Here is an 11,429-nt window from a genome sequence, read left to right as displayed (position 1 = left end):
CCAGCCTGCAGCCTGGGAAACAAGAGCAAGACTCTCTCAAAAAAAAAAAAGAAAAAAAGAAAAAAGAAAAAATTTGTGATTATAGTTTTTTTTTTTTTGAGACGGAGTTTTGCTCTTGTTACCCAGGCTGGAGTGCAATGGCTCGATCTCGGCTCACCGCAACCTCTGCCTCCTGGGTTCAGGCAATTCTCCTGCCTCAGCCTCCTGAGTAGCTGGGATTACAGGCACGTGCCACCATGCCCAGCTAATTTTTTCTATTTTTAGTTGAGACGGGGTTTCACTATGTTGACCGGGATGGTCTCGATCTCTTGACCTCGTGATCCACCCGCCTCGGCCTCCCAAAGTGCTGGGATTACAGGCTTGAGCCACCGCGCCCGGCTGTGATTATAGTTTTATTATTAAAATGTTTCTTTTGTGAGATTTGTCATTTAAAGCTGTTTAGTGTTAGGCCGGGCACGATGGCTCATGCCTGTAATCCCGGCACTTTGGGAGGCCAAGGCGGGCGGGTCACCTGAGGTTAGGAGTTAGAGACCAGCCCTACCAACACGGAGAAACCCTGTCTCTACTAAATATACAAAATTAGCCGGACATGGTGAAGCATGCCGGTGATTTCAACTACTTGGGAGGCTGAGGCAGGAGAATCACTTGAACCTGGGAGGCAGAGGTTGCTGTAAGCTGAGAACTCGGGAGGCGGAGATTGCCGTGAGCTGAGATCATGCCATTGCACTCCAGCCTGGGCCACAAGGGCGAAACATCGTCTCAAAAAACAAAAACAAAAAAAGCTGTTTAGTGTTATGAAGTCTCGTCACTGAGAGCTAGTTTCTACCTTAATAATTTCAATTCGTTAAAAAATAATGTGAGGCAGGAGAATAGGGTCTGGAGGCAGGGAACCTCTAAGGCTGATTAAGGTTGACTTCAGAGAACTAAATCAAAAGGAAAATCCCAACATCCCACACCTAAGTAACAAAAGGACTACTCCCTTTGGAAATCCCCTTCCTTTTCTGCTTGGCAGATGGGAAACTGAAAGTATCTCTGATTGGTTGCAGAAAGCAGATGTTTGCATAGGAGTGTAATTTTGCAACTTCATTTTAGCCTCTGGTTACTTTCTCCAACCAATTAGATGCTTGCATAGGATGTTACCCTTGTAACTTCATTTTAGCCTCTGACTGGTTGCTTTTTGCAATCAATGGGACTGATTGCAGGGCCACGACTTCATTTAGGAAACCTCTAGAGGGTATTTAAATACCAGAAAATTCCATAATGGAGGTCTTGAGCCCCTGTGCTCCGGCAGCTCCTACACTCCACAACCTGTGGAGTGTACTTTCGTTTTCAATATATCTCTGCTTTTGTTGCTTCATTCTTTCCTTGCTTTGTGCGTTTTGTCCAATTCTTTGTTCAAAATGCCAATAACCTGGTAACATTTTGACCATTTACTATTTTTCTCATAATGAAGTCAGTTGGACAGGAAGCATATTTCTGTGCTGCCTTGTGATGGAGTACATCGTTCAAATTAACTGCATTTACCAAGGAAGAAAACAAATGACTCCTGTAAATTGTATGTTAAAGTGATATTTAATGCGTACAAGACAAAAATCAGTATAGCAGGTGCAGAGGTCTGGTTTCTACAATTGCCAATTGAAGTCAAACGTTTGAAAGATGTAACTGTAATGTGTACAGGCATCTGTTGATTAAAAAGTTGCCTGAGGCCTGGCGTGGTGGCTCACTCCCGTTAATTCCAGCACTTTTCAATTCCAGCACTTTTCAAGGTCGCGGCAGGAGGATGGCTTGAGCTCAGGTGTTTGAGACCATCCTAGGCAACAGAGAGACCTCATTTATAGTAATACATAAGTACATAATTACCAGGGCTTGATGGCGCGGCCTACAGTCCCAGCTACTTGAGAGGCTGATGTGGGAGGATTGCTTGAGCTTGGGAGGTCGAGGCTACAGTGAGCTGTGTCACCCCACTGTACTCCAGCCTGGGTGACAGAGCTAGACCCTGTCGCAGAAAAGAAAAAAATAGTTGCGTGAGTCTATCAGATTTTCAAAGTGTTTTATTCAAAAAAGGCTCATCTCTTGCTATCCCAGTAGAAAGCAGCAACCCTGTCACCTAACCACGACAGGAGCTCTTGCATATTTCAAGAAAAATAAATAAAATGAACTAAAGCATGAGTGGCAGAACAAATTTGGAAATAAAATTCGAAACAATTAGATTTGAGAACTTGTTTGTGATTAGCAGAGATTACCAATGTAGAATCAAATTATAGATCATCATAGCTGGAAAGGCATTTAGAGATCATCCAGCCAAGCTTCCTGTGTAATGACGAGGAAGCAGATCTAAATTGATTGGTTTGTGAGCTAAACATCACATCAAATTGGGGAAACGGCCCCTGTGGAGTGTGTGTGTGTGTGTGTGTGTGTGTGTGTGTGTGTGTGTATTCTAAGTTGCACTTTATTCAATATGGAAATAATTTTATGCAGAGTTCAACTTGATCTTATGTCATTTGCACACATATACATACATAATTACATTATACACATAAACATTTGTGAGCATGTTGGTGTGCCAAATATTATGTATAAAACATCTAGGAAAGAAAAGAACTTTACGATAGCCTAGCATATACGAAGGAAAATACATAGGATGGCAATGTAGATTAGTGGTTAAGAGTGTCTGGTGAATCTCCGCTCCACTACTGTGGGACTTTGTGTCTTGGTTTCCTCATCTGGAAAATGTAGGTTTGTCTACCTCAGAGGGTGTAAAGATTAAATGAGATAACCCGGATAAAGGATTAGTGTAGTGCCGAGCATATAGTAAACTCTCAATAAACGTAAATTGCTGCTATTGCTTCGTTAATATGTCTAAGCAAAAAGAGGATGGACTAAAAGAGCATTTTCAAAATAAAGTCAAATTAAGTCACTAGCACTTTCAGGTCAACTGGGACTAAATTGGACCCCCTGCGAAAAGGTGGAGGGGATCAAATGACGTCGACCGCCTTAGCAACAGGCCCCCAAAGAAGGTGAATTGTCGTAGCCAATAAGACTGTGCGCTTTGGAGGAGGTGGCCAATGGATGACGGAAAGAGAAAGAGGGAGGACGCGCCAATTCTCCTGCCTGAGCCTCGGCCCAACAAAATGGCGGCGGCAGCGGCGTCGCTTTGTTTCCGCGGCTCCTGCGGCGGTGGCAGTGGCAGCGGCCTTTGAGCTGTGGGGAGGTTCCAGCAGCAGCTACAGTGACGACTAAGATTCCAGTGCATTTCTATCCTAACCGGGCGCGGGGGAGCGCAAACCGGCGCCCAGCAATCGCAGAAGCCGACCAGGCGTTCAAGCGAAAACATGACCGCTGAGCCCATGAGGTAAAACGCAATCCGGTCTCATGGGCCCCAGCGGTCTGGGCCCAGGCACCGTCTGACTCGGGTGTTTGGGAAGGCGTTCGCTTGGTGGGTTAGGCCTGTGTGTTGCTTAGCCGAAAGAGGCATCGTTTTCTCTTTAGGTGAGAAGGGTTTCGGGGTATCGGCGCAAGGCTCCAACGGGGGTGGGGGTGGGGGTGGGGGTGGCGGTGGGAATGGGGGTGGCGGGAGGTGGGGGGGCGCGGCCTGGGGTATGGGGCGCTTCTTGCAATCTCCCCTAAACGGTGACGCCCGGTCGGGTTCCTGTTTATTCTTTGGTGCCTCGAAGTCGGAGGCGGTCTTTGGTATCCCGGTCATTTTTTCTAATCTTTGGGCCTAGAAACTGCGTGGGGAAGAAGCGGGGGGGGGGGGGGGGGGAAGGAGGGGAGGAAGGGTGAGAAGAGGGGGAGGGGTGGGCGGGCGCGAGGATGTGAGATCCCAGGAAGACTTAGAGGCGTTTAGGCTGCTGGAGACGGGAAGTACACGGACCCTGCGGGATTTTTTTCTGCAGCCCCAGGAGACAAGCTTTTTTTTCTTTTTTTTTTTCTTCTTTTTTTGGTTGGGACTTGCTGTCGTGCCAGGTATTTAGGTATCTTTTCTACTCCATATCCTGAAGGGTATCCTTGTGTTTATTTTTAGGCGAGGGGAGACAACACAGGGTTTTGCTTCCAGAGGACCCTAGTATATACTACTTTTTGTGAAGTCCAGCCGTAATATTACTTCCAATGTTTCCCTACTTTCTGGGCAGATTTAGAGGAGTAATTAGGCCCTATCTTTATTTACTTATTTATTCCATGAAGGATGAAGGGATGAAGGGCAGGTTAACGTGGGTTGATGCGAAGTAAGATTTATTGCAAGGGAAACTGTGCCTGGCAGGCCTCCTCTTAACCAATCAAGCACGTTTATTAGGTTGAAGCTGTTTTTCTTGTGTGCCGATTTACCTCTTGACGGGTCTCAAAATTTGGGTAGTCAATATGAAATGTATGCACTTTTACCTAGGTGGCTGGCTGGCTTTTCAGTCTGTTTGACATTTGACTTTTAATCCCACGATGTGAATTAAGTAATTTTTTTTACTCGGAAATGCATCCTTGGTGTCTAGTGGCAAAATAAAAGTACAAGGAGCATGGGCCAGAATTGTATTTGCACTTGGCAAAATGTGCGTTTGAGTAACTCTTAGGTTGGCATATGTTTTTAGAGCACTTTAGCTAGAATGTAGAATTGGGGAATAAGCTTATACATATGTCTCTTTTTCTGCATGAACAAGTAGCAGATAGATTATATTTTCTTTACCTTGGGGAAAAATATGCTATAGTTCTGACATTATAGATCTCTAGTTGGGTACACGATTGTGGCCTTCATTTCTGAATTTGTCACTGGCTCAAATTCGACAAATCTTTATTTATGGGGTATTAGGTATGTAAGAGGTACCCAGTACAACTGGTTGGCCTGTTATTACCAGGCACTCATGTTCATATTCATGAATGGTAGCTTATAGTTAAATTATGACCTCTAGATTTTACGAAGTTTCACAAAGTCTGCATTTGAAACTATAGTTTGAAGTCAGATCTTCTCAGTTTCTTTAGAATGAACAAATTACAAATATAGAATTTCTGAATAGAGTATTCATTTTACACAAGGGTCAGTTTTTCTTACTAGTATTGAATTTTTGTAGATCTTGATGGTAAGAGTAATAATCATAACTAAGTTGATTGCTTATTGTCATTCTTTATACTCTTGATTAATTCTCAAACCTGTGGGCTAAGTTTTGCCCATTTTAAAGATCAGGAAACTGAGGCACAGAGAGATCAAGAACTTGACCGAAGTTAGACAGCTTGTAATTGGTGGAGCTGGAATTGAACTCCATCTTGACTTCACAGCTTATGTTCTTAACCACAAGGCATTAATGCCCCCTTCAGCTGCTAGGTCTAACCTGATTATGGCCATTTAAATTTAGCCCAAGTGTTAACGATGAAAGAAGTTCATCTTACCTACTCTCATTTGTTGTAGATCTATGATTTTGTAGCTGTTGATAATGTTACACCTTTTATGTCCAGACATAGTATATAGTGAGATGACTGAAACATAATGCTAGGAGAATCTTAAGTTACATGAAAAACCTCTAGTAAAAAACTGCATGTATGAGTGTAGGGAATTAATTAAAAAGTGTGACATTCCCTGATTATTTACTATAAAAGAGCTCCAAGTAGGTGTTTAGAACTGTCTCAAGCTGAAGTGTCATCAATCTCCCAAACCATAATCATGATTAAAGGAGAATCTGACAGGTAATGCTCAAGTGAGTTGAACTCACAATACCAAATCATTCTTTTAATGTGAGGCAGAAATAATATGAGCATTAATGTTAATGTTATTTTACACAGTAGTTCCAGATTTTTTCTTTATCAAATCTTTTGTCAAGCACTTAAAAAGCAGGAACAAAGACTAGTTCTGATTTTTACTTGTGTTTATTAAAAAAAAAGTAATGTTCTAGGATTCTGTGGTGGAAAAATGGCCAAAAGACAAGAGGAAGGAAAATAAACCGATGACCTGGCTAAAGCATACACTGACTAATCAGCGGCTCAGTCTTTAAAGCTTTTTTTTTTTTTTTTTTTTGAGACGGAGTTTCGCCCTTGTTACCCAGGCTGGAGTGCAATGGCGCGATCTTGGCTCACCGCAACCTCCGCCTCCTGGGCTCAGGCAATTCTCCTGCCTCAGCCTCCTGAGTAGCTGGGATTACAGGCACGTGCCACCATGCCCAGCTAATTTTTTGCACTTTTAGTAGAGACGGGGTTTCACCATGTTGACCAGGATGGTCTTGATCTCTCGACCTCGTGATCCACCCGCCTCGGCCTCCCAAAGTGCTGGGATTACAGGCTTGAGCCACCGCGCCCGGCCAGCTTTTGTTGTTTTTAAAGAATTTTTTTTTTTTGGTTGTTTGTATTGTTTGAAATAAGATTGGCTTGAAGAGAGGGTCTTTTGTAATCACCAAGCCCTCAGTGGAGTACTTGGGTACATGGATATCACTGCTGATTATTTTTATTATTATTATTTTGTTTGAGACAGAGTCTCGCTCTGTCACCAGGCGCCAGGCTGGAGTACAGTGGCGCGATCTCAGCTCACTGCAACCTCCACCTCCCGGATTCAAGCAATTCTCCTGCCTCAGCTTCCCGAGTAGCTGGGACTACAGGCACGCGCCACCACGCCCAGCTAATATTTTGTATTTTTAGTAGAGACGGGGTTTCACCATGTTGGCCAGGATGGTCTCGGTCTCTTGACCTTGTGATCCACCCGCCTCAGCCTCCCAAAGTGCTGAGTAGGTATGAGCCACTGTGCCCGACCTTAATTATTATTTTTTTGAGATGGAGTTTCACTCTCGTTGCCCAGACTGGAGTGCAGTGGCGTGATCTCAGCTCACCGCAGCCTCTGCCTCCTGGGTTCAAGTGATTTTCCTGCCTCAGCCTTCTGAGTAGCTGGGAATACAGGCATGCGCCACCATGCCCAGTTATTTATTTTTTTTCTTTTCTATTTTTAGTAGAGACGGGGTTTCTCCATGTTGGTCAGACTGGTCTCAAACTCCTGACCTGATGTGATCCACCTGCCTCAGCCTCCCAAAGTGCTGGAATTACAGGCGTGAGCCACCACACGCAGCCTAATTTTTATTTTATTTTTTTTTTGAGACAGAGTCTCATTTTGTTGCCCAGGCTGGAGTGAAGTGGCATGATCTTGACTTACTGCAGCCTCCACCTCCCAGGTTCAAGTGATTCTCATGCCTTAGCCTCCCAAGTAACTGGGATTAACAGGTGTATGCCACCATGCCCATGTAGTTTTTATATTTTTAGTAGAGATGAGGTTTCACCATGTTGGTCAGGCTGGTCGTGAACTCCTGGACTCAAATGATTCACTTCCCTTGGCCTCCCAAAGTGTGGGGATTACAGGTGTGAGCCACTGTGACTGGCTCTCTGCTGGTTATTCAGGGCCCAAGGACTTTCAGTTATCAGGTGATGTATGCTGCTAGGACTGGGTCCTTCCCTTCAAGGCAGCAGGTTCCCTTTTGGCCCAGGATATGTCTAGAATTGTCATCCTGGAGCTAGGGCCTAGAATGGAGGCCTCATAACTGATAAACTTTAATTAATTAATTTATTTTTTACTTTATTATTATTTTTGTCTTAGAGAACTTGGAATTAATTAATTAATTTTTTTTTTTTTTTTGAGGAGGAGTTTCGCTCTTGTTACCCAGGCTGGAGTGCAATGGCACGATCTCGGCTCACCGCAACCTCCACCTCCTGGGTTCAGGCAATTCTCCTGCCTCAGCCTCCTGAGTAGCTGGGATTACAGGCACACACCACCATGCCCAGCTAATTTTTTGTATTTTTAGTAGAGACGGGGTTTCACCATGTTGACCAGGATGGTCTCGATCTCTTGACCTTGTGATCCACCCACCTCGGCCTCCCAAAGTGCTGGGATTACAGGCTTGAGCCACCGCGCCCGGCCTAATTTATTTTTATTATTTATTTATTTATTTTTAAAGATTTGGTTTCACCATGATGGCCAGGCAGGTCTTGAACTCCTGGCCTCAAGTGATCCACCCACCTTGGCCTCCCAAAGTGCTAGGATTACAGGCGTGAGCCACCGCGCCCAGCCTATTTTTAATTTTTTTTTGAGATGGAGTCTCACTCTGTCACCCAGGGTGGAGGGCAGTGGCATGATCTCGGCTCACTGCAGCCTCTCTGCCTCCTGGGTTCAAGTGAGTCTCCTGCTTCAGCCTCGAGAGCAGCTGGGATTACAGGCGAATGCCACCACACCTGGCTAATTTTTGTATTTTTAGTAGAGATGGGGTTTTTACCATGCTGGCTAGGCTGGTTTCAAACTCCTGACCTCAGGTGTTCCCCTCTTCTTGGCCTCCCAAAGTGCTAGGATTACAGGCGTGAGATACTGCGCCCAGCCTTGATTTATTTCCATATAAAGATCTGATTACTGGGAGATTTGGTGAAATTTGTCATTCTAGTCCTTACAGCAATTGATTACTTGAAAAGCTGACAGCTATATAAACTTGTTATTGGTCTTAAATATAAAAAGGCAGAAGTTGTCTAAATTGAGAGATGTTGAATGTCTTAGAAAGTGTGTGTCTGTTAAGGTGGTAGTTAACAAGTACTTGCATAGTGACCTAATTTTTGAACAACATTGTACGTGAAATACTTGCATTTCCACTGTTAAAAAGCATAAAACCAGGCCTGTGGAGGGGGAGGAGATGTAAATTTTATAAAGGGTTTTTTAAGCATTTAAATATCAGTTGCTTGGTTATGTAATGGGTTGGGGTGAAAAGAAAGACATTTGGACCTTAATTTTTATCAGGCCCGGTTTTATTATTGGCAACCCTTGGTGTAGCTGGCCATGAGCTTTCAGTTATATATTGTATTTCTAGAGATGAGATAAGTGTAGTACTTAAAATAATATTTCTTTTAAGTATTGATGTAGGTGTGTGAAATAATTGTTTCATAAGTAATTGTGTGTATGTGTCTTTTTCAATTTTGGGGTCTGAATAAACTTATGGGTTGGGTGACAGGATACAGGCAATTCTTGAATTTACATGAAGTGCTTTCCCCCGGACCGTGAATATTCTTTTGGATATCAGAAACTGTTTAAATAGTTTAAGCCAGTGAAAATTGATGTATAGATCTTCCTTTAGATATATTGAATACAACAGGGCAGTGAAAGGAGTGCGTAAGCAGTCTGTCTCTAATTTTATCCTAATGCTTATCTTATGGTCAGCTTGGAAGCTGACATGCAAGATGTTTAACTTCTGTTTCTCCATCTGTAAAATGGGAGTAAGCTCAAATGGGAGTAAATATCAATATTTATCAATAATAGCTATTGATAAAGCCTAAAGATACTCTGGAGCAGGTAAGTTATGTTAGTAATAATGGTTCTTAAAAGACAAACTAAAACTCTGGGGTCTTAGTTAATTTTTTTTTTTTTTGAGATGGAGTTTTGCTTTTATTACCCAGGCTGGAGTGCAATGGCGCGATCTCGGCTCACTGCAACCTCCGCCTCTTGGGTTCAAGCAATTCTCCTGCCTCAGCCTCCTGAGTAGCTGGGATTACAGGCACACGCCACCATGCCCAGCTAATTTTTTGTATTTTTAGTAGAGACGGGGTTTCACCATGTTGACTAGGATGGTCTTGATCTCTTGACCTCATGATCCACCCGCCTCGGCCTCCCAAAGTGCTGGGATTATAGGCATGAGCCACCGCGCCCAGCCTCTTAAGTAGTTTTTTAAAATTATTTTTCTTTTTTTTTTCCCTCTTAATTTTTAATAGTGTAGGCTGGGCATGATGGCTCATGCCTGTAATCCAAGCACTTTGGAGGCCAAGGTGGGCAGATCACCTGAGGTTGGGAGTTCAGGACCAGCCTGACCAACATGGTGAAACCCTGTCTTTTTTTTTTTTAAAAAAAAAAAAAAAAAAGAGTGTAAAGAGGTGTTGTGACTAAATGGTTTGACAACTGCTTGTATAGAGGAATGAACACTGAACTGTGAGCCAGACCTTGGTTTTTAAGTTATAGCTTTGTTGCTTAACTGATTGTATGGCTGTGGACAAATCATTTATTTGTTCCAGGCTTCCGTTTTGTCATTTGCAGAATGAACAAGACTACATGGTCTATAGTGTTACTGTTTTTTGGGACAAGGTTTCATTCTCACATAGGCTGTACTACAGTGATGCTGAACACAGCTCACTGTAGCCTTTACTTTTTGGCTCAAGCAATCTTCCTGCTTCAACCTCCCATGTAGCTGGGATCACAGGTGTGTCCCCATGCCTTGCTAATTTTTTGATTTTTTTGTAGAGACGGTGGTCTCACTTTGTTGCCCAGCCTGCTCTTGAACTCCTGGACTTAAGCAGTCCTCCCACCTTGGTCTCCCAAGACGCTGGCATTACAGGCATAAGCCACCATACTCTGCCTAAAGTTATTTAAAAAAAAATTCTGCTTATACAATTGTTGATCATTTTCTTACCTGCCTTTTGTGGGTTAGGGAGAAGGGTAGTGGTGAGATAAAATTTCTTTATTCAATGTATTTAAATCTTTTTGCCCTAAAACTTACCTGGTTAGGATACAGGTGTTTTGTTGCCGATATTTTCCATAGTATCATGTATACCTGGTTGCATAAACATTTATTGGAAAGGGAAAACATTTTTGTTGGGAAGTTTCTTAATTATTGTGGCTTAGAATATGTTCTATTTTGAAAGATTGCTATATCCAGTATATTTCTGCCCTTTTATGATTGAAGATGGTATGTCTGAAAAGACCTATGTTAGTTCTAGCCAGTTGTTCTTTTTGCTCTGGGAAAAGTCTTTGAATTTTGCACTGTAGCTGCTATTTTCAGATACTGTCTCTGAAACTTTGTCTCTCAGTTTTAGTTTGAAGTAGTCATTTCCGGTATCTGTAGTCCAGCACTCTTGTTAACTGTCGCATACAATATTTGTTTAAGAAATTATTGGTCTGGCAGTGGTATTCACATGTATATATCCTGCACTCCATGTTTTGGGGGAATGCTTTATTAGTTGCTCAAATACTTAAGTATCAGTTAGGGGCCATGCATGGCACTGTGCTAGGGTATGCCAAGGGTAATAAAATTCCTGCCACCTTAAGGCATTCTTAGTCAAGTGAAGGAGATTGGTAAGTAAATAAGCAATTAGAAAGCAGTGCTAATATGGAAATATATTGATTGTGCTAGGGATCAGAAATGAGAAAAGCCTAATTTGGGGGATGTCTAGGAAAGTTTTGCAAAGGAGATGTTATCTATATTGAGTCTTGAATGAGTTAGCTGTTAAGGGTTGACTGTGAGAGGGCACTCCACGTAGGGAAAGTAGTATGGTTAAAGACTGGTCTTATTTTCTGTATATCAGAGGAAATAAGATGTGTACACAATCAGTTTTGGTGCCGGATATAAAGTGATAAATGCTGCATGAAGTTCAAAGTAGAAAGACATTTCTGGTGGGGACCAAGGAAAACTTTATAGAGAGATAGCATTTGAATCTGTTCCTTGGAGTGT

The 11,429-nt window shown here is 42.8% G+C and overlaps 1 protein-coding gene across 12 annotated transcripts in view; it reads left to right on the top strand.

Annotated features, from left to right (window-relative positions):
• The first annotated feature begins 3,093 nt into the window (after positions 1-3,093).
• ATRX (ATRX chromatin remodeler) overlaps positions 3,094-11,429 on the top strand; it is a 312,128-nt gene continuing 303,792 nt past the window's right edge. For 8 of the 12 annotated variants that reach the window (XM_074391843.1, XM_074391840.1, XM_003936850.4 and 5 more), the window contains exon 1: positions 3,094-3,352. Coding sequence is in view for 3 of the 12 variants with exons in the window: in XM_074391840.1 (XP_074247941.1) it covers positions 3,333-3,352 (20 nt within the window). In the remaining 9 variants the exon portion in view is untranslated. The other 4 variants (XM_074391841.1, XM_074391842.1, XM_074391835.1 and 1 more) reach the window with 2 other exon arrangements.

The sequence above is a fragment of the Saimiri boliviensis genome, chromosome X, assembly GCF_048565385.1.
Source record: "Saimiri boliviensis isolate mSaiBol1 chromosome X, mSaiBol1.pri, whole genome shotgun sequence".
Lineage (NCBI taxonomy): Eukaryota > Metazoa > Chordata > Mammalia > Primates > Cebidae > Saimiri > Saimiri boliviensis.
Note: the sequence above shows the minus strand (reverse complement) of the source record. Positions and strands in the feature narration are given on the sequence as shown.